This window comes from Schistosoma haematobium, chromosome 1 (assembly GCF_000699445.3).
Source record: "Schistosoma haematobium chromosome 1, whole genome shotgun sequence".
Lineage (NCBI taxonomy): Eukaryota > Metazoa > Platyhelminthes > Trematoda > Strigeidida > Schistosomatidae > Schistosoma > Schistosoma haematobium.
Window position 1 is genome coordinate 92,265,373 of NC_067196.1, and position 24,244 is coordinate 92,289,616.

The 24,244-nt window shown below is 35.7% G+C and overlaps 1 protein-coding gene across 1 annotated transcript in view; it reads right to left on the reverse strand.

Moving 5' to 3' along the window:
• The window catches only part of GALNT1 (Polypeptide N-acetylgalactosaminyltransferase 1), a 53,161-nt gene that overhangs the window by 10,390 nt on the left and 18,527 nt on the right, over positions 1-24,244 (reverse strand). The window contains exons 3-7 of the mRNA XM_035730302.2: positions 22,657-22,829; positions 19,802-20,071; positions 15,147-15,310; positions 13,265-13,508; positions 4,551-4,690 (exon numbers count right to left, since the gene is read on the reverse strand). Of these exons, the coding sequence (XP_035586230.2) occupies positions 4,551-4,690; positions 13,265-13,508; positions 15,147-15,310; positions 19,802-20,071; positions 22,657-22,829 (991 nt within the window). The remainder of the gene's footprint in view (positions 1-4,550; positions 4,691-13,264; positions 13,509-15,146; positions 15,311-19,801; positions 20,072-22,656; positions 22,830-24,244) is intronic.

The following is a 24,244-nucleotide window of genomic DNA, read 5'->3' on the forward strand; positions in this document are numbered from 1 at the left end:
AATTTAATCTCATAGTTTAAGGGAAGACAGGGAGTGTATACACCTACACCATTGTGATCGATTCTGAGTCACGTCACACAGAGTCTCCAACCATTGGTTACGATAGTCACATGGACCCCAACCAAATAGTCTGCATCTACCAGCATGGTTCAGACTGAAAGTTAGTGTCTTCAAGTACTGATGCCACTTTCTTCCATTAATCTTCAACACCGGTTAGCATTGCACGTCGTGGTAATCGAATAATAGAGAATAATTAGTGAAATAAAGAAATTTATGTATCCAATAGGAAAATATTGTCAGTCTTTTATTGTTCTCAATGATAATCATTTTCTTCTTTCTTACTACTTGTCTGATCTGTATTAGTAGTAAAAATATAATTTGTGAGATTTTTTACTTTACTTACGCCTATTACACCTCATGAGGGAGCATAGGCCTGTCATGGGAATTTATGTAATACTTGGAAAATAATACATAATCAATGAAGTATAGTGAATGAGTTTCAAATATTCTAAGTGTATATGTGTTGACACAATAATAGAAGATTATAATCTTAAAATTCAGAAGACCTTCATAAAAAGAAATAGTTTAGATTAATTACATGACACTAGAATGTATAATTTTTTATGGTTAGCGTGTTAGTTTCCAACGGGATGGGATCGTTAACCCCATGGCAAGCCCTCCTCCTTTATCCGGGCTTGTGACCGGTAGTAGACCCAGAGGAGCTCTGTTGGGAGTAACAGGAGTAAATAAGTAATAGAATGTATCGCAAGAATGTTTATGCTTTATCAATAAAATAATTTATGTATGTTTGTTAGAGTATTATTATGATGAGTTATGATCGATATAAAAATTAACTAAATAGAATCTTCCAACATACCTAAATACCTATGTATAAAAGATAAGTAACCATGACTGACTAATTCAATGTATATATACTTTAGTGAAGTAAGAAATGTAGGTCATCTGTTGAGATCATATTCTTCAAAACATTCAATAGGGTTTTCCCCTATATGATTTGACAACGGTTAACTTATATAAATTCAGTTCTCCATTCTCCATCGTGTAGTAGATTTTGGACATCTAGTTTTAAGTCCTTTCTTTTGAGATAGTTTAGAAGATCTAGGCAAACGATAAGAGGGACCTACACTTAAAACTATAATCTATTAAAGAAATTTGGTCCACCGAGTTTCAACATTAGATTTGTGTGTACAAAAACAGTCAATTGAATTACTTTCTATAACATGATCCTAATTCTGTTACACTTTGATCATACATTTTCTAACATTTAATAAGTTCCCTCTTCTATAAATATTTAGGTGAGATGATAAACCTTATTTCTTGATCACAAATCATTGCATAAAATACATATACATTGTTTTCAGATTTGTTTCGGAAATAAACTCGTTTTGACGAATTTATTATTCTGTGACGGACTTAAGGAATATATTAACGTAATCAATAAAAGAAGTGAAATGAACGGTAAAATCATTGATATACCAGAAGGTATAAACAATTAATAGAAATCAGCCAGCTAGTCGGAAAACAACGTAGAACTTCGTACATACATACATCAGTTCGACTTGCCATACCACATTAACACACAGAAACAAATGTCAATTCAAAACCCTTAGTGGTAGAGGTAGTAAAAGTATAAGGAGTGATCGGAAAGATTAGGGCTTGAAGATGTTATTCAATGAGTATAATTCAGTGAAATAAATTTCGAAAGAGAAAAAAGAAAGGGACATGTAGAAATCAGAAGACTAGAATTTGGGAGAAGTCAAACTGTGGGTGCACCTGCTCCGTAGAGTTGGGGACGTTAGATCCCCAGAACTCACTTGAGAAAGGACCTAATTTTGTAATTGTATTTAGAAAATTTGGATTTCTTTGTTTTCGCGCCAAAGGCTCTCTTGTCACCTTCATGTCGTATTTCCCACTGGGAAATATCTTACATCCCATTGGTCTGCTGCGTCTTTTTTATGCCATTTGGTAACTCTTCTCAAGGACGTTTTGTACTGTATATGCGTTTTGAATTGTGTTTGCTGTTATCGCTCGTTTCTGGCTGTTTGCAGAATATACTCCCCACTTCAAGCTTGTTCTTCTCCCTCTAGTTAGCGGGGCTGGGACGCATCAATAGCTAGCTTATTGGTCTTTGGTCACCGAGTCTTGTTTCTCGTTCACCGATTAAGTGAACTCGTGATAGTTTTAACGCCCGCACGTTGCAAACAAATTTAGGCTATGTCATTCAAGGTCTCTTAACCATCAGTTGCTATCATCTCGAAGATCCCAACCACCTAGTCTACACTTACCAACATGGCTCACTCAGTCTACTTATCAGTGACTTCATGGATTTGTGCCATGATTTGGTCTGGCCACTTCTAGCTTTCTTTCATCCTAATCCTACACCATGAAACATCGCACGTCAGGGCAGTCTGTGGTTGGTCATACGTAACACATGTCCAAGCCATCTTAACTGATGAAGTTCCATTACTTCATCAATTGATTTGTCATCCTTATCTAATACCCGTTTCCTAACAAGTGGATTACTTACTCGGTGGTGGTAGGATAGACGAGTAATACTTCGGAGACATCTATGATGAATTACTAGTAACGTACGAATATCCTCTACTCTTATTGGCTATGTTTCACTGCCATAAATTGACAGAGAGGAGGACAAACAAAACCATTGATCCATTAACCATAACAAAATCTAAGTCACTTAAAACTTGAAATCTTTTCATGTCCAAGACTTTTGTCTACATATTTCTATATTACTGAAAAGTGATTCATTTCATGTGAATGAGGATAAGAGTTGAAATTCATCGAAAGGACAACTCTTTAACTGAATTAATCTTTTTTTTATTTAATGTCTTAATAGGTGTATTCTGTTTAGCAAATAAACAAAATGACATTTGAACGAGTATTGAAAAGGACATATTTCCATAAACTATGAAATGGTAAACAATAACAAAAACAATGTTCTTTCTTAACATCAGAACAGGTTTGTGTCTTAATGATTGATCAGTTGACGAAGAAGAAGACGAAGAAGAAGAAAAGCAAAACCCTGATGACAACAGAATAATAGGCAATAGTAATTATTGTGATTATGATTATGAATAAGAGTAGCATGGATTCTAGGCGTAGCCAATTAATTTGAATGTTTCAATTTTCCATTAAACTTGATATAAAAATAAACAAAAAGACATAAAATTGTGACTAATGTTCAATTACTAATTCGATCTTTCAATGAATGTTGTTGTTTTCTTTTTCTTTTTCCAAATATGGGGATTGATCAATAAAAAAAAGAAATGAAAATAACCCAATAAAAAGAAACACTACTACTTCACATGGATATTTGTATATATAAGGCTAATAAGTAGAGATAATATTTGTATTCAGTCTAAGTCATTACCAGAATAACACAAAAAACAAAAAACAAATTCATAATCTCAAGTGTGCGAAACATTGTCCCAGGTCTACTAAAAACCTCGCTTCAAACGACCTATTAGAGTCTTCAACATACGCACCCTGTGTCCAATCGGCCAGCAGACCTCGTTGGCTAAAACCCTAGAATCTCGTACGACTAATGTATGCTGTGACTTTGAAACACGTATACAAGATCCTAGTGTGGTTATCACACACTTAACCTCAATTCGTCGAAACGGAGAGTCAACGACATACAACCATCCGTGTATCTGGCGACCCGATGGCTAGTTCCCGTGAACTGGTGGGTGTAGGCATAGCACTAAGTACGAAGGTAGAACAAGCACTATTAGAATGGATCCCCGTTAACAGTCGTCTATGTGCTGTTCAGCGAAACGGCTTCATAAGAACTCGGAAGGATAGGGACACACATTGTTGCTTTTTCTTTATTCACAACCATAAGGATTTGAACAGATTCTGTGTCGAATTCCAGCATTTTAGAAAACGGATACATAATGATAAACTTATGAATTCACTGACTAAGTGATTAAGATGTAAATCTGATAAAAAAAACCATACACCTATGATTGTCCTTATATTTGAAGCAAGAAAATATGTTAAAAATTGATAGGAGGAACAGATTGAGAACACTAAGAAATTGACAATGTACCAAACATACTTTGAGAAAAAAAACAGTGAATATTTCTTCGAATATTCGACGGAACAAATAAATGTAAATATTTATTCGATGTTTCAGCCCGTAATTTGAATTAAAACAAAGTCGTTATAAGTATAACTGGTTGTTGAAATGAAATTGGAGAGCGAAAATCGAATTTGGAGTCGATAGTCTATTTGTTATTTAGGGGAACTGTTACGTTGTCCTGTCAACTGATTTAGATATTGATATATATACATACGTGACCCTAAATTGATACGTCAATAAGAATACTAAGAATGACTAGGAAGTTGTAATTGACAAACCGAATGAAAGGGTACACAACTCATTGGTGTATATATATGTACATCTATCCTTTAGATAAACAAGCAAATAATTTGACAAAACGCATAATCGACATGATGATGTAATAGCAAGATTATCATTATGCATTATGTAAAAACGAAACACTTACTTCACCTAATCTTATCACATCAATTGGAATAGATGATTCAGGATAAATTTTCTCTAAATACCAACGAAAACTTTTACAATTTAATTGTTGACGAAGTTTTTTACGTTTAGAAATATCTCCATAGTCAACTGATAAAGCAGCTTTATTAGTGTAAGTGAAAAGATATATATATATATGTATGTATAACAATTATAAAAACAAATTAGAATATTGCATAATGTAACAGATATAATGATTATTATTACAACAATAGTGTACAATATGTATTATAACTCATTTAATGCTGATCAGCGGCCTACACGACCGTTGTTGCTATCTTGACGTGGTGGTCGGGCTTGCCTATCGTGATGAAGCAACCGAGCTACACCTGCTGGAACAACCGTTCCTCAAGGTCTTACCATGTCAGACAGGTCGGTAAGACTAAAAGCAATAAACCCAAGGTCCGAAGGCGAAGTCGTACTGCTGACTGTACAGAGGTGCGACAGCAGTAAGGTGTTTCCTTCACAGCCAGCATGACAGCGATGCTACCTTCCCACAAGGAGGGGTGGGGTTAGAAAAGGTCGACCCTAAAAATGCACACCTCGCCTTACCTCACGGATATCCGCTTCCGGCGTAACGTCTAAACAAGTACGGAGCTAACACAAATTACTCATAAAATGGCCGTGTGTGATCGGCCTCAAGCAGTTGTCCCTTTGGCACTGCGGTCACGGTCCCAGGTCACTAAGACCATCTCTAATCCGATTTCCTTCTCAGGTACATCCAGAAGAACCCTCCCACGGTGTGGGCAACTGGAAAGTGATAACCACCCTCATACCTCTAACAGCACTCAAGATCACTGTATTCATAATCAACCTCCCTATTCGGCGACCTATGGTCCATTGGAAGTAACAGGCGTAAGTATTATGTATGAAGACTAGGGATACTTCTGCAATATACTATTACTATCCATAACGAAGTGGATGGAGTATAGCTTAGACCAACCTACAAATAGATATTCTAATCATTTAACAACTAGTTTATCATTTATTATCAGGTGTATAAAGCATTCTAACTAATAAATATACTAATTACAGAGCGTTTAAGACTATCATTAATCAGATTTATTCGATAGTAGTCAGTTTTTTTAAAATCAAAAGCAATTGATTGTGTACTTTTAATAATTTCCAATCGGGTTTGATCTTATCCATCACATATTAAAGAATTCGAGTTAAAAATCTTAGCTTTTGTGTTTAACAAAACCTGTAATACACATGTCCTTTACTTGGTTAAAGAATTTATAACCAACGACTGAACTAGTTTTCATTTTTTTTTCTTTTATTTATTTTTCTTCTACCTTTGATTTCTAACTAAACTAAATAAACATATGTGTGTGTAACGCCCCCAAATATCTTGGTACTCATTGTCTTCTCGTGGCGACGGTGTTGTTTACGAAATTGAGAGGACGAAAATCGAATGTCTGGCGCTTTAACCAGGTTGGTGGAAATGGAAAGTCCACTTAGGGGAGTTGGAAAACCCTGATTCCAAACCAATGCTCCACATGGGATCCAGTATCCTGAAGGAACAAATGGCGTATGGACCAATCGTTAGTCACCGGCTACCATGGGACTGCATCTCCTTACATTGCTCCACTGACTTATGGATCAGACCTTCAGGTTGAAGGCTCCGGGTGTGGCCTCCTAAGAAAACCACCTGTTCCGGTTTGGGCACCCAGGTAGTATCACAGTCCACACACAAATCAAACGAGGTTTGTGTAGCGCATATGTATTTGGTGCCTCCTTGTACCAATACGTATGTGTTAAAATAAATAAATAATGTGTGTGTGTGTGTAACAATCAGCAAACAGATATATAAGACAAGTGTTTCAGGAAATACAGAAAACAAATAAAGCACTTTGAGATGTTTATGTATAAATATCTATAGTAACATCAATAAACCACATTATATTATGTTACCAAGTAAACATAAGTAGATATTCAAATGATGAAATTGAAAGAAAGAAATGTTCATTTCAATTATATTAATAGTAAAAATGAGTGTACATGTATAGATATAGACTTAAATTCTTAAACAATATTTACTCTTAAAGAGGAAGAATATGGTATTTGTAAAATCTCAGCGAAAGGATTCAAAGTAAATTCAACGTTTCACCGGGCAACTTGGTTCAAGTTTTTTCAAGGAAATATATTTATTCTTGTATTATTAGAATTTACATTCATATAACAATGTGATCAAACTAATGGAACTAATTCAACGTTGGTGAACAGAATAATTTGAATAGAATTCACTTCAAGAAAAAAACAAATAAAGAATATTTAACCTTTGAGCTATACTTATTGTATCGAATACTAGTAAAGTACGAATATCCAGAAAGAGTAGAGGATAATCGTAGTTTACTAGTATTTGATCATAGATGTCTTCGAAGTATTACTCATATATCATCCTACCACCACCGAGTAAGTAATCCACTTGTTAGGAAACGGGTATTAGATAAGGATGACAAATCAATTGATGAAGTAATGGAACTTCATCAGTTAAGATGGCTGGGACATGTGTTACGTATGACCAACCCTCGACTGCCCCGACGTGCGATGTTTCATGGTGTAGGATTAGGTTTGAAGTAATCTATAGGCGGCTAGACCAAAACATGGCACAAATCCATGAAGTCACTGATAAGTGGACTGAGTGAGCCATGTTGGTAATTGTAGACTAGGTGGTTGGGATCTTCGAGATGATAGCAACTGATGGTTAGAGACGTTGAATGACATAACTAAACATCGTTTGCAATGGATCAGGTGCATCCACTCTTTGTGTTCTCACAAATTCTAGTCGTCTGGATTATTCATATCCCTTTTCTTTTTCTCTTTCCAAATTTATTTCACTGTATTATACTCCTTGAATAGCATCTTCAAGCCCTAATCTTTCCGATCACTACTTATACTTTTACTACCTCTACCACTATGGGTTTTGAATTGACATTTGTTTCTGTGTGTTAATGTGGTATGGCAAGTCGAACTGATGTATGTATGTACGATGTTCTACGTTGTTTTCTGACTGACTTACTGTATGAAGTGAAGATAGTCTCCGATTGTCTTGAATTCAATTATAGGATAAATAAAAGTTCGACCGATTGAAAGTCAATGAAATAGAAATAGAAGTAAACTTATTTCGTGATTGAATATGATATAGTACTCTTCAAGTTTAAGCATGAATGAATGAAAAATTACAACCTGGTTAAGAATAATGTTGTTAAAACTTGTTGAATCGAAAAAAAAAACGGATTAAGTAACATATCAGTTAATTTTTTCTTTCTTCATGTTATACACGTATATTTTATCTTGTCTTGGTAATGAATTTAGATTGATGCCTATTTTTATCTGGTTTAATAGTATTTATACAATTGTTAGATCATGAACATTTCAATTAAACTTATTGAATTCAGTTTGACTTGTACGAAAGCAACCGGTTGCATAACAAGCATTATTGGAAAAGATCAGATTGAGATTTGATAAGGAATTAGGTCAATAGTTCAAGGAAAAAAGAAAAGATAATGTCAGTCTACTTATCAGAAGCTGGAGGGTTTTTTTTATTAAAGAATGTCTGTCGTTTAACTCTTCTGTCTATTATCAGAAGGGGTTTTGTGGAGATTTTAGTAAGTTCAATAGTTGAAATCATGAGACACTTGAAGCTAGACCACCATGGAAAACGTGAAAGCAGTGGACGGCCGTTTCGTCCTAGTACGGGACTCTTTAGCAGTGCGCATCCACGATCCCGCCCCCCGCGAGATTCGAACCTTCGACCTATCAGTCACGCGTGCGAGCGCTTAACTATTAAACCATTGAGTTAGCACCCAACGGTGTTCATGTCTAACTCCAACCAATCCACGAAATTGCGCCACCGTCACCATTGTCTTCAGTGAGCTGATATCTCGAAACAGACCTGGTTGAACTCCACTGTAATGGTTGAAGTTAAACATTAACACCGTTAGATGCCGACTCAGTGGTCTTCTGTCTATGTTGATCATTATCATTGCATAGAAATTCATATACATTAAATTTGGTATTACATAACTAGACTAGAAATAATACATTGAAGTATGAAGTGTAAATATTGGGAAATCATATTATTTAGGATTTGTAACTACTGAACAAACAAATTTATACCAGGAAGAGCATGTACTTCTACACACACAATGGGAATGTAGCTCGTTATCGAATATAGATAATATGGGTTCCTAAATTCTGATTTCCGGTGCAATGTGTTCCTTGGTTTGACATTCAGGATTCCAAGTTAGGGATTTCTTCGTAATGCAGTCTGATGATTTCCACAATGTATAGTCTATCCGCCTCCAGGTTCTTTTCCTATTTTCATCTCCAACTACAAGCTGATATATTTTCTGTCACAGTAGGTTGTCGCTTATGACATTAGGCAACTGTTAATAAATACCTGTACATTTTCGATAATGACTGTAGTTGCTGTCCGCGTTTTAGCTCCGTACAATCGAAATGTTTTGGCTTTCGCATTGAAAATTTTGACTATGATGTTGGTGGACAGGTGTTTCGATTTCCACGTGCTCTACAATTGTAGATGTATATCCCTTTCTCTGTCAATATTTGTCTCCACATCTGCATCAGATTCTCCATGTTTATCGATTATGCTGATCAGGTACGTGAAAGTTTCGTCTGCTTCTATAACTTCTTCATCAAGGGTGATTATATTAATGCTCACTGTGTTGTATTTTGGCATCTTTCTTTTCCTCTGAATATGTTGAGACCCCGAAGGAAGGCTACATTGAACCTTCTTTAGCTTCAGTTTCATCCTAGCAACCACCAGGTAGATGGTGATCTGAAGCTATGTAAGTTTTAATCATTTTGCCCACGTCTTCCATGGACCTACTTAATTTCTTATTGACGCAAATGTAACCAATCTGGTTCTGTGTAGTGTGGTCAAGTGAAACCCATGTAGATCTATGTATGCGTGTGTAGGGGGAGAATAGTCGCATCTATAACCATTTTGCTGAAGGCACACAAATTTGCAAATCTCTCACCATTTTCGTCAGCCCATGTTATCTCCATACCAGGTGTTGTCCATTCCAACCTTGGTGTTTAGTTTTCCCATCAGGATTATTAGGTTGTTTCCTGACCACGTCTGTGCGATTGACTGCAGCTTCTCATGAAACTCATATTTGTTGTGTTTGTTGAAATCGCTGGTGAATGCATTTCACTGGACAAAATTCATTGTGATTCTCTCCTTCTTTGTTGTATTGAAGGATCCTTTGATGATCCTGGATTCATGAGATTCCCATCCCATATGTATTTTTAGTACTTCTTTGAACAGCATGACCACAACTCCTTGTGTATGGGAAGGTTTATCTTCTTCATGACTAGTGTGCAACAGCTTCTCTCTCGAATCTTATCCTTTCTATTCAGCTTGCGTCCAATGAGTTCCACTTCTTCTGAGCATCACCAGGTTATATGTTCTCATTTTCATCGATATTTTACTAGTCCTCTCAGTCTCCCACATTGTGCGAACATCCCATGTATCCATATTTATCGTTGCTCTGTTTGTTAGAAGTGATATCGACCTCGTGAGCTCCAAAGAATTTTGGTTTTCACTTCATCATGAGGCGTCATAATTCTTCTTTATGGATAACCATCAACTCCTAACGCAGCGTTTAAATCAGTTTCCATAGTTTGCATTTTCCTTAGCATGGTTCTTTGCTATAAGATGGTATTGTTAACCTTTCGCCTGAACCTCCTCCTTTTTCCGACCTCGGACTGGCAATAATCCTAAAGGGGCTACAAGGGAGTAGTGCTTCTCTGATAATGTGTTGCAACTTTATTTGATGTACATTTCGCGCAGGTCTATTTTTTTATGATTGATTGATGTAGCACACTTTCTACTTCAATCTAGTTTCCATAACCCACAGTTTCAACTCAAGTACACTCCAGTATGTAAACGATTAAACTATGAATAAATTACAGTTGTTTCATCAATTATTTTTTAATCTTTTTATATACCCTATTTAACTATTTTAAATGTTCCCATACTTGTATATATACAAACATTCAAATGACATTTTATCCGATTGGAAACAACTTGTTCAAATAGTTTCGACGAACATGAAATTAAAGTACTTGTGTGGGCTTATTCTTCTACCACCCTTTCCCTAGAAAGATGTAATTAATTTAACCCATCGCTGAGAAAAAAAAAAGAACCAACTTATAAATGTCGGTATTTTTCGGTAGGTAGTTCGTTGGCATGTAATAATTCCTCGATAGAATAATTTAAAAAATTAATTATATACTTGATTAGTTAAGAAAGATTCATGAAACATCGATTATACACTGGTTAGCTACTAACGAAAATATATAATCATAATAATGTTCCAAGAGTAAATATAGTTCAGTGTAACGGGGTTGTGGAGACAATTGAATTTGATTGTCTGATATGAGGTATTTGCTTATCAATGTCATTAGATGGTTGTATGGTATCATGCGATGACTAAAACAGGAAATGTAAATCATCGGACGTTTACTAAGGGTTAAGTGATCATTCCAATGCCCAAAAAATTGAGGTCCGATCCTCGGTAGGGTAGTAGATTTGCACTGCTGAGTTCTGGTATTAGGACAAAACAGCTATTCAGTTCCTTCAGGCTTTCAATAGTTGTCTGGACTACAAAACACATATATATGTCTACTAAAGTGTATTCGTGGAGATTTTTAATGCTTTGAAGAGAAATTTTTATCACGAACTGAAATTCACCAAAGAAAAATTGAAAACCAGAAAATAAAGAATTACAATCTAATACTATTTCAGAAATACTAACTTGTTTAAACTCACTATCCCTCACAATAATAAATTCAGTATCTACAGTTTTCTACAATTGATTGATTAATGAGTAGTGTTATGGTTGTCTAATCCTTTAGTGCTGATTGAACTCTTTCTATCGTGTTGTAATGAAGATACTATTCTAAGTGATCCGAAATAGTGCGCACTGTGTTGAGATGTTGAGTTTTAAAAAATCAATGGCAGCCCGAATGGCTGGGTGCTAACGTCTCAGACTGTGAAGCCGATTGATACACTCCAGAACACACAGGAAGTATGAAATTTCTTAAGGTTGAAGTTGCTATTTGGTGATATGTGTTAACCAGTAGGAAACCTAGTTACACGCTTTCAACTAGATAACATTCATAGACTTCGTATTCCACACGATATCACAACTCTTTATCAAATTCTACGGGGATCTACTGCTTGTGTTTCGAAAAAGAAACAATAAGTGTGATTTATGGCCCCCGAATGCCCTGGTGCGGCCAAGAGTAGGGAGAGTCAGATCTCCCCAGATACTTTCACATGGCCACACGTACAGAACCACTGTCAGGGAACTCTTGCTCACTACCTTATCGCGGCACTACTGTTGTTTACGAAATTGAGAGGACGAAAAGCAAATGTCCGGCGCTTTCACTAGGTCGGTGGATATGGAGGATCCACCTAGGCGAGGTGGAAAACCCTCATTCCAAACCAACGGTGTATATGGACTCAAGGACCCTGAGAAAACAAATAGCGTATGAACCAATTGTTGGTCACCGGTCACCATGGGACTGGATCTTCTGACATTGCTTCACTGCCATGTGGATTAGAACTTTAGGTCGAAGGCTCTGGGTGTGGCCTCCTAAGGAAACCACCTGCTTCGGTTCGGGCATCCAGAAAGTATCCCAGCCCTCACACATGTACAATGATTCATGTGACGCATGTCTATTTGGCTCCTCCTTGTACTAATGTTTATGTGTTTAAATAGCCAACAATAACAATAGTGTGACTTGTGAGCCTTGTTAAAAATTGCAAATTTACAAGTTTAAGAGCATGAATATGAATTGTTCCGTTCTGAAGATACCTTACAACACGATCCTTGATAGTGTTAGACTCCTAATGTCTTAACAATATTCAGAGCGAGCCAACCATAATAAGCGTATAGTCTGGCATATATGTATTGACATATGTCGACATACCATATTAACATATCGAGATAACTTGAAAAGAATGAACAGGAAATGAATTAAAGTAATGTACTAACGATAACAATGACAAAAAATGAACACTGAAAATATGGTTCGAGAATACAGAATGGAAAGAGATATATGAAGTGTTACATTTGTGGGGTGGTTAGCAGACTTGGTACTGGAAGACTGAGAATCAAACGACGCAGGTAAGAACACAAAAATATAGACAAGAAATTATTTGACCCCTAAAGTACATCAAAATGGTCAATAAATTTATTCAGTCAGATTAATAGTCAAATTTGTATACACTGAAAAGCGGCAGCATTTAGTATTGACTAGTCGATAACTTACTTATTTGTAATATCATACAATAATGAACTTATAAGCAACAGACTAAGTTATATAATCACTTTTTCTTAAGCTATCATCACACGTTACAAGTTATTTGGCCGTCTCCTATCTTTTTTTTTTTTAAAAAAAAAACCTATTCCGACGCCAACAAACATCGAGCGTTAGGGCAGGCGGTGGTTAGGTACACATGATAAGATGTCATAACAATAAGTAATTTAAGCATCCTTTGAGAAGAAAAGCCAAGTTAGGATTGAGTTATAATCGACGAAATATGACAGATTGACGTGTCATTTTTATTGAGAAACAAAAAGCAAATAAGTGTAATTGAAGTCATAATGATGATGATATGGTTTACCAATTACTTACATGGATTCAGCATAAAATAAAATCGACTATACTGATCTAACCAAACTAGTGCAGTACGTACAAAATTCTTATGTAATATATGACTAACACCACCGGGCCATGTATATGGTGAAGATTTACGAAATACATGTCCAACACGACTACAAGGATCGATTAGTAATTCACCGCCACATTGCCAAACACGAAATGATAATTCAATATTTTCACCACCCCATATTTCCATATCTTCGTCATAAGCACCAATCTAGAAATGAAGAGTAAGAAGTAGATGACACTTTCCTAGAATACTATGCAAGGACATGTTAGATGGTTCATTAAATAAAGTACTCGGGGTTTTGATGACCTGAAATGTAGTTTCACATTCTACTTCTAAACAAACTCAAGTAAAACTAGAGCTCATCCTAGTGTATAATGTGACTTCCTTGCTTAATCATTGAATTAAATTAAAACTAAGAATGTTTGCATCGGTATAATTTGTTATACCTAACATCAGTACAGCATGAGAGATGAATGAAGCGAGAAGGAATTATCCTAGGAAAGAGAGGTCATTTGAGCTACAATACCAAAATACCGACTGAATTTGTCCGCAATGTTTTCCTTGTTTATTAATGGGGTGGTACCAAAGACATCCGATTATATAATAGGTAAATTATGTACAATATGATGTACGTTTTATTGAATACTTCATTTCAAGAGGCTGGAGTAAGCTACAACAGTCTACTCTTTGTTCAATATACAGTATGGTATGGCATCCCGGATGGAAAACACAATTGTAGTAAAAGTTATGGATTGAAACAACAGTTAGAGAATAAATATGCAACTCAGACGAATTTTAGTGGTTCTGTGCTATATGCTAGTTAGTTTAATAGTCAGAACGATAATATCATCAAAAAGTATTCTCTAAGAATATACTATATTCTGGAGCTCCATTAATTTAAGATCCATGAGAAATATGTCGTTTCATTAGCAATTTCATGCATAAGATTGAAACTCCGGCAATCATGGACAGAATAAGAACGATCACATTTGTATAATACAATGAATTCACTGTACTTTGTTGATTTCACCTTCTAAACATGGAACATAATGTGGATCCAATGAAATCATTCAACATTATCAATGAACAGTTTTATTCTACACTATTGAAACTCGCAGAAGTTATAACAAACCGAAAGCTTCAGCCTGATCTTTGTCTTCAGAGAGAGAGATTAACACAATGTATAAAATTTCCGTCAGAAGAACTATTTTCATGCTTCTTCCATTTTTTATTTTAATTTTAAATTTTTGTAATTTTGTTTCTATCGCTTTTGAGCCTTATAACTTCTCAACATTCATCTCTTGATTCTTACGTAACTACTATCCTATTGACCATCCGGTAAAATTCTATTCCTTCTTTGTTTCTTATATTACGCAACATAGCAACTTCTTGATTACTTTGAATATTAATAATCCTCTTTCTTCCAATTACTCAATGTTAATTTAAAGGTCATTATGTAATTATTACGTAACGTATCCACTCGATGAGTATTATATGATTATTGTAAAACATATATATATATATTAGTGTAGAGCCATGATGAAAAACTAATTGAAAAGAAATTTCTTCGCTCAATTCGTTCCTTCTTTATTTACCAAATGGCAAAATGGGAATTTTCACAATGTTATCAATTTAGAATAATTAACTTCAAAGAACCTGAAGAGAAAGCAACGACATACAAATACAATTATGATCATTCATGGTTTGTTGAAATTTTTGAAGGGAACCAATGATATGAATCATGGACCATTTTGTCTGCGAAAATGTCAAACTGATCGTGATCAACTTTCTAAACGAAATTTCAAAAACAAATCAAAGAAGAACATACATAAAATACTCTATTACCTTATAAAAGTATTCACGAGTAATGGTGAATAAACCACCAGCCATAGTAGGTGTTCGTAACGGGACATTATGCTCATCATTAATACGCTCTATTTCTCTATCTACAACATTTTCCCAATGGAAATTAAATTGCCAATCGAATGTACCCCATGTACGATCAGAACCTTAATTGACAATCACATCATCAATAAAAACAATGTTTATTTATCATAAGTATAGTGTATATAGTTTCATACAAAAGAAAATTCAGAAACAACGAGATGCTATTTAGTCGAAATAATATGATCTCTAAACTCATACCTAGTTTGATCGTTTATAACATGAACTGATCTTAAATAACCATAGAAAAACTAGGATACATTAGACAAATGTTTCATCGAGTACATGTATTTTGTACAATCATTAATCTATGCAGACGATCAAAGGAACGAAGAGAAACGAAATGATGTGCGGTGGTGAAGGCATGTGAATCAACTCGATTTAATTAAGCACTAATTGATATTTACAGTCACACAAAAATAAACTAACGACATGTGATGAGTAGGATAAGATGTAAACACACATATGAAAACAGTCAGGGTTGATAAGAGAATAGTTAACAAGGTCAAAGCATGACTCAAAAAGAATGAATAAACTGGCCTGGTCAGAAGCTAGAATAAACTATATGGGCTTGACATAGTAGCCGACACTACAAGTGTTTATTAGTTTGTAACTTATGTTATTTAAATAAAATCCCATAACATACATCTTATTTCAAGTCGGGTCTTTTTTAAGTTTACTTTATGTGACAAACAATATAATTATGATGATCACTCATTAATGTGTGTATGGTTACTACAATTCCATGTTTACATCATAACACGTTCGAAATGTTACTCTATCAATTTCTAGTTTCGATTACCAGATTTTCTTGACCTCATACCTGTTATTAATGATTGTTATCAATTGTTTCCACTATCAACAATGAATCGTATGTGGTTAGTAAGTTACCGGTTCATTATTTCTCCTTTCTTTTAGATTCACTTGCACAGACTGTTTTTAAAATTTACTCTTACTCAGCACAAAACGTACCTTCAGGTTAGATGTAAACCTGTTGAATGCTGAACATTACATCATTATCACAGTGTTCCCGAGACTTTTCCGATAATTAACCATTATAATCATAATAAGCATTTAAATTTTAACCACTTATTATTATTATTGGAACATATGAATACTAGTACATAAGGGCACCAAATACTTATGCGCCACACAATAACAATCAGGATATGAAGACATAGAGAATGTAAAGTGTGTATAAGAAAAAAACAAGACGACAACGAACAGAAATTAGCGTATGAGAGTAAAAAATAATAATAATAATAATAATAATAATAATAATAATGGGAGAAGTAGCTCAGTTTGTAAAAACACAACCAGAAAGAATTCTTTCAGTTAAATACGTTACGTCTACTTTTATGGAGAAAGTTACAGCAGGATCGCCACTGGCTTCTATTCTGAGCCAATTCTGATGACGTCTCAAGACACTGTGTTGTGCCATCTCTACGACCCCAACCAGGGAGTCGTGAACGACTAGCAGAAACCAGAATTGTATAGCTCTCTTTTACACTGCGACGCCATGTCACACACTGACCATTTATATGCGGGACGTTTCGCGAAGCTGCAAGCGACTTGCCATTTTCATAGTGTTAAACAACTTCAGCCAATGCTCATCTATATTTCTCGGTGGGGTGGTAGCTAGCCTTGAACCTAGATCGGTTTGATGTTTAGTTGCAACAGAAGCTACAACCAATTTGCTGACATCGATCTTTTTAGGACGAAGAATTATTTGGCTACTGGAAAGTAAGGTGAGATTAACGCAAACAAGGGCATGATCAGAGTCCAGATAGGTACTCCAAAAGTTAGTGCCAATCTAGTTCGCGATCACAACAACGGTCGCTGATTGCCATGTGATTAACCTGAATACAGGTTTGAGATGCAGATGGATCATACCAGGTAGCATACCGGAAATGACTGTATCGATAGTTAGTGCTAGCTAGAAATGAGTTGTAGACAGTCACCGTTATTTGACCTGCGACCAATAAGTCCCCATAGACCACCTGAGTCACTCTCTTCTGTGCCTAGACGCCCGACCTAAGCATTCAAGTCTCCGGTTAGTAATACAATATCTGTTGAATGCACTTTCTGTGGAAGAGTTAACTGGTGTAGGCGGAGATAACGAAAACGTATCGTTTCTCACACCAATTTCTTCGCACTTTGATGGAAATTTCTAATCTAAAAGCATATAGCCAACTGTTAATGGGGAACCAATCGATCAGTGCTGCCTCAGCTCTAGAGCTTAGTTCAACACCAACGCCAGCAAAACCAGACGAAGATGCCAAAGAGTCCCTGGATAAATGCACGTGAAACAAACTTCTCGACGGGACAGATAGACAGCGAATTTGAAATACTTCACTAGATTCTTGAATGTAAGTCTCGGACAGACAACAGGCACTGATATTAAAACTTTCTAAAGACAATCAACCCTATCTGTTGTTGCATTCGCATGTGAACGTTGAACGAGGCCAGTTTGAATGATATACGTGGTTTCAGGAAGACTGGTTCAGTACTCGTAGTCGGTGGTAGCATTCAACCTTCGATCAGTCAGTGACTTGAGATCGTTTAGATAGGACAGGGTTTACATCAAAGGCGAGCTGCTGTATAAGTTGAAAAATAAAATACGCAAAAAGAGAATAAAGGGAAGTATATGAGTGACGTGGTATAAAAGAAAAAAAAACCAAATGTTATCTTATGTTTGTCTGAATGAAAAACAAAACATGATTACTTTTTCCAGTAGTTATTATCGATTTGTATGTGGGATGTGATACTGCCCGGGTACCCAAACCGAAACAGGTGGTTTCCTTAGGAGGCCACACCCAGAGCCGTCGACCTAAAGGTCTAATTCACAAGGCAGTAGAGCAATGTCAGAAGATGCAGTCCCATGGTAACCGGTGACCAACAATTGGTTCATACGCTATTTGTTTCCTCAAGGTCCTAGAGTTCATGTACACTGTTGGTTTGGAATGAGGGTTTTCCACCTCCCCTAGGTGAATCCTCCATATCCACTGACTTGGTGAAAGCGCCGGACATTTGCTTTTCATCCTCTCAATTTCGTAAACAACAGTAGTGCCGTGATAAGGTAGTGAGCAGGACTTCCCTGACAGTGGTTCTGTGCGTGTGGCCATGTGAGAGTATTTGGGGGGGGAGATCTGACTTTTCCTACTCTCGGCCGCACCATGGCATTTGGGGGCCGCTTAGTCTCAGTTTCAAACCCCATCACCTGCTTTGATATTCATATATAGGCTTTACACAAAATGTTTTGCTCAGGGTCAAGTAAATGAGTCAGTAAATTTACAAATGACTTACAAATTATCAAGTTGCTTAACATAAAACACGATCAGCTTTACCACATTATTTGAAATCATCTACAACCTTTACACATACAGATCATGGATGCGTCTTATCGAGAATTCTGAAACCGTTTGGAATCGATGTTGCTGGTAAACAAACGCGATCACTTTATTCTAATTTATAAAAATCGAAAGACTCAACAGCAAATGAAAATAGATGCAACATTGTCCTCAAAATAAATCGCTGCAAGGTTACATCAAGCCATACATGAACAAAGATTAATGGCAATGTAAAATGATTTGTTATCGTTCATATCTATATATGCAGACAACTACGACTGTAAGTGTTAAAATTTTAAGAATTTCACCAAATTTCTGATAGTATGAAGTTTAGATCGATTAGTAACAATAAAAAAACATTAACACAGGTCGAATATAATAATTGGTACGAAAAGCATTAGTCAATTATATGATCAAAGGTAAAAAGCAAAAGACAATCAACAAGAATGAAAGCAAAAACGAAGACAACGAAACACACAAAGACAATCAATCACAAATAATGCCATAAGAATGAACTGATTTAACAGTTGTGGAATAACTAGAAAGCTCGATTTTACAAGAAGCACGGGCTAATGTTATTTTCCAGAACGAAAATAAGCGTTTCGTATACACTATAGTTTTGAGAACACAACACCAAGGGACCAGCTAAACTCATTGAAAAGTAAACAGTAATTTTATCTGATTATGAGACTATACAGTGGCGGACACTTATAATAGCATACAAGGACCGAACCTAGGACCTTACAGTCTCTTTACAACCATCAATGTACTAAGTCGGGTTTTGTTGACATTTTCAGCTACAGTTGGTTAGAGAATTGAATGATTCTCATTCTAATGTCATCAGTGCAATACTCACTAGTAGTAAAATCCAAGATTTAGGTTTTTATCTATTTATTAAATATTTATGCACATCCAAACAGTGTTAGTGCTCACACACTGGTATGAAGATACATTCACTAACTGATGAGTCCTGAATACTACGAAACACGTCCTTTGTATTTCACTGCTAGTCACCATTCAAAATATACTAAAGCTTTGTCACCAAAGGAAATATCTTAACACCCGTCTAACCAGCTCCTTTACCAGCAGAGATTGATCAAATCCAACCTTAAATATCAACAACGATAAAAATACAAAATTTTATGAATAGTAAAAGACAAAGTGTAAATTGAGAGAAAAATAGATCGGAAAAAAAAGAAAACTTACCAAGAAGATATTCAAACGTATCATGACTAATAACATCAATGATCGGGCAAACTATACGTTCTTGATTTTCTGAAATATGTCTAAGTAGAGTTTCTAGCCAACCAATAGTCACTTCACAATGTGCATCTAAGAATGTAAGCGTTTTACCAGTGGAAATTTTCGCTCCATGTAATCGAGCACGTATTAAACCACTTCGATTTGACATACGTTCAATTCGTACAGGCTTATTTAGTGAATTTACATAAGTTTTCAATTGATCACCTAAATGGGCTGGATACAATGAAAATTATCATAGATACATATGAACAAACTGGGATAGTGCAGAACTACACAAGACGAAACGATATATATATATATATATATATATATATATATATATATATATATATATATATATATATATATACAGATATGGTTGATATGGTTGAAAAGATTTGTAGCTCAGGTGTATGATTTTGATGGAGTTTTGTCCTGTGAGCTGATGATGTCGTTCAGAAGAACGATGAAAATTCCACGACCAAACCATACAGCTCAGAGAAGAAAAATCTATCAAAATTTTCCAATACTGTTCTAATACTATTGACTAGATGTTTTGTTTATTATAAATCTACTTAAACAAGCTTCATATTAAGATGAGAAAAAAGTCGAGGCAGGTAGCAATTTTGCACATCAAAAACATAACTACTTCATTTGATCCAAAGTTTAACTTTTCTAAACTCGAATTAATTGATGGACAAAGGTATACTATAAATGATGTGGCGAAGAAGAACAAAATCGAATACGTCTGAAATTACCCACCAAAACTTATTCATAATGTGACATATTTTTGTTTTTGAAATTCTGACTTGTTTGTGAAGCTAAACTGTGTTTATATTGGATAGCTCTCAATTGAATCAAGTTACGTAATAGTGAGTTGGCTGATCAACTACGCCAGTGATTAGAACTATTAAGAATACATTGAAAGGAGTAGCTAGTGATAACAAGGCTAATCCTTGATATCAGAAAGGGTTTTGTGGAGATTTTAGTAATTTCAATAATTGAAATCATGAGTCAATTGAAGCTAGACCACCATGGAAAACCTGGAAGCACTGGACTGCCGTTTCTTCCTAGTATGGGACTCCTCAGCAATGCATATTCACCATTTCTGATAATAATCATATGCTCACTAGTGACTGACCTCAAGAGACACTCCTGGAGTTCTAGTGAGAAGCCGTGACCAGTAAAGTTCAACCAAGTCTGTTGTGAGATATGAGATCACTGGAGACGATGGTGACGGTGGCGCAATTTCCTGGATTAGTTGAAGTTAGACATTAACATCGTTGGATGCCAGCTCAGTGGTCTAATGGTTGAGCGCTTGCGCGTGAGACTGATAGGTCCTGGGTTCGAACCCCGCGAATGGCGGGATCGTGAGTACGCACTGCTGAGGAGTCCCAACCTAGGACGAAACGGCCGTTCAGTGCTTCCAAGTTTTCCATGGTGGTCTAGCTTTAACTGACTCATGATTTCAACTACTGAAATTACTAATCAATTTTTAAAGGTTTGATAATATAGAGCTTCAGTGACTATTAAGTTTGCACTAAAATTCATATTAAAAGTACTGTCTATATTAAACTTATTAGTGTACTTCTTAATTAAAAAGAAAAGGTTTCTAAGTTTATCGATTTAATGAAGAAGAGATATGTGCAAAAACACACTTGAATTACCAACATAGAATCTTGTAATGATCTATTTTAGATATGACTTATATGACTACCACCATTATGATTAAACCACAAATATGATATGGCTCAATTTTGAAAGGGAGAGGTGGTCGATGATTAAGCAAGATAATAATTTGAAAATTAGTGGCAAATATGTCAAATTTAGTCATCTATTATGATTAGACAAGTACATTGAGAATGATATGAAAAACTCACCTAATGTCTTTCATTTTTTGTAGATATGTATTCATATTAAGTCCCTCAATCTTAATCAACATAAATGTATATTATCGCAAATCGCTTTATTATTTTAGCACAAAGAGATGGGATGAATAATATAAATACTGAAGAAGTGAAAACAGTGGTAGCTGTAATTTTAATGGGACAAACTAAACATCGAGAATCTGTACGATCTTGACTGATTACGAACAATCTTACTTAGCGTCTCTATCCATCAGTGATTGCTATTATCGAGTGGATAACAACCAGAACATATACTGCCCCCGAAATGCCCTGGTACGGCCGAGAGTAAGGAGAGTCCACTCTTCCTCTCGAAATGCTATCACACAGCCACGCGTATATAGCCTCTGCCAAGGAAGTCCTACTCATCGCCTTCTCGTGACACTACTGCTGTTTACGAAATTGAGAGGACAAAAGGCGAATGTATGGCGCTTTCACCAGGTCGGTGGATATGGAGGACCCACCTAGGGGAGGTGGAAAACCCTGATCCCAAACCAACGGTGTACATGGACTCTAGGACCCTGAGAAAACAAACAGTGTATGAATCAATTGTTGGTCACCGGCTACCATGGGACTGCATCTTCTGACATTGCTCCACTGCCTTATGGATCAGACTTTTAGGTCGAAGGCTCCGGGTTTAACCCCTAAGAAAACCACCTGTTTCGGTTTGGGCACCCGAGCAGTATCACAGCCCTCACATATACCAAATGAGATTTGTGTGGTATATATGTAACTGGTGCCCTCTTGTACCAGTATTTATGTATTCAAATAAATAAATAAATAAATAAGAACATATACTCAAAAAAAAACTAAGGAATAACAAAATATGTTATGGATATTTTTAAGATCTTGTAAGAATGAATTATGAAATTCGCATTTCGTCTAGTTTACAATACAACAATGGAATATACCTACATTGTGTACTAGCATCATCTACAAGAATAATTTCATGAAGCAATTGTACTGGTGTACGATCAAGAACCGAATGAACAGTACGCAATAAAGCTGACCAAGCTTCATTATGAAATACAATAATAACACTTGTTTTGAATGGAATCAATTTATCCAACGGTATTGGTTGCCTACAACTAAAAGTATAAAAATAAATAAATGGTACAGTATATCAAAGTACAGTATATATAAGTATATACGTATGAACACTCTTAATAATGTAAATATTACAAAACCTTAAACTTAACAACTGGAAGTTAAGCCCACTGATCTTAGCAATTGCAGATCGGTGAATTAGTGATTGAAATACATTTAACTTTTAATCACATAATTTCAATTTCGAACCTTTTTTCATCTTCTTCAGTTTTTGTAGTCGAAAAATATCATTATCTCGGATACAAACAGTATAGCGCAGAATCGAATACTTGGTAAATGAGTTACAATTCAGTGCTTTGCTAGTGATAAAGTTTGGAAATTCACATGGATAATTACAGTTTTACATTTCATTGTGATATTAGTCAGCCAGCTACAACGTAGGACCAGGCACATATATGCATCGGTTCAAGTTGCCATACCTCATTAACACAACAAGACGGACACCAAATTCATAGAAGTAGTTAATTCAATGGTGGTAATATACAAAAGAAGGATTGCGTATATGGATATAATACAGGAAGAAAGAATTAGTTCGTAGAAAGAAAGATATAAAGCAGTTTTAATCTCACAGTTTAAGGGAAAACAAAGAGCGTATAAACCTACACCACTGTGATCGATTCTGAGCCATGTCACACAGAATTTGCAACCACTGGTTATGATAGTCACACGGACCACAACCAAGTGGTCTGCATCTATCAACATGAATGAGACTAGAAGTTAGTAACTTCAAGCATTGATGCCACGTTTTAGTTTGGCCGCTCCTAAATTTCTTCCAACCGTCTCCAACACTAGTCAGCACTGCGCTTCATGGTAATCGGTGTCCAGGTATACGTAAGAACACGTGGCTCAACCGTCTATGAACATTCACAACCTCATCAACTGATTTACTATCATTTTGTAATACCCTGTGTCTAACCTCACTACTACTTACCCGGTTTCAATAAATGATACCATCGAGAAGATACAAAGTAAGTAATCAAAGAAACATTTATCATAACCGCTTAATACAATCTCTCCGATTTCTTGGAAGACAAGAGACTCCAAAATAACTACTATAATGGCTGCTACTCACAAGATTGTTTGCAAGTAGTGTTTAGTGGAACGTGGTGTCGAGTTTGTAACAATTGTCGGACAGAGTGGAAAGTTTCAGTGCGTCGAAAGCACAGCATTGGCAGATCACTTGGAAGCCAGTTCAGATTGCAGAACACACCGGAAGATGTAAATGGACAATTGAAGGCTATGTATATGTATTATGAAAATACTTTGTAACTTCTCGCAATAAATAAACGTACCACCTGCCTATTGTCGTGTTTTACATTACTACTAGTTGAGTTAAATAAGATTCCAAGCCAGTGAATAATGGGATCTCTCTTTTTATATCAACAAATCTTTACTA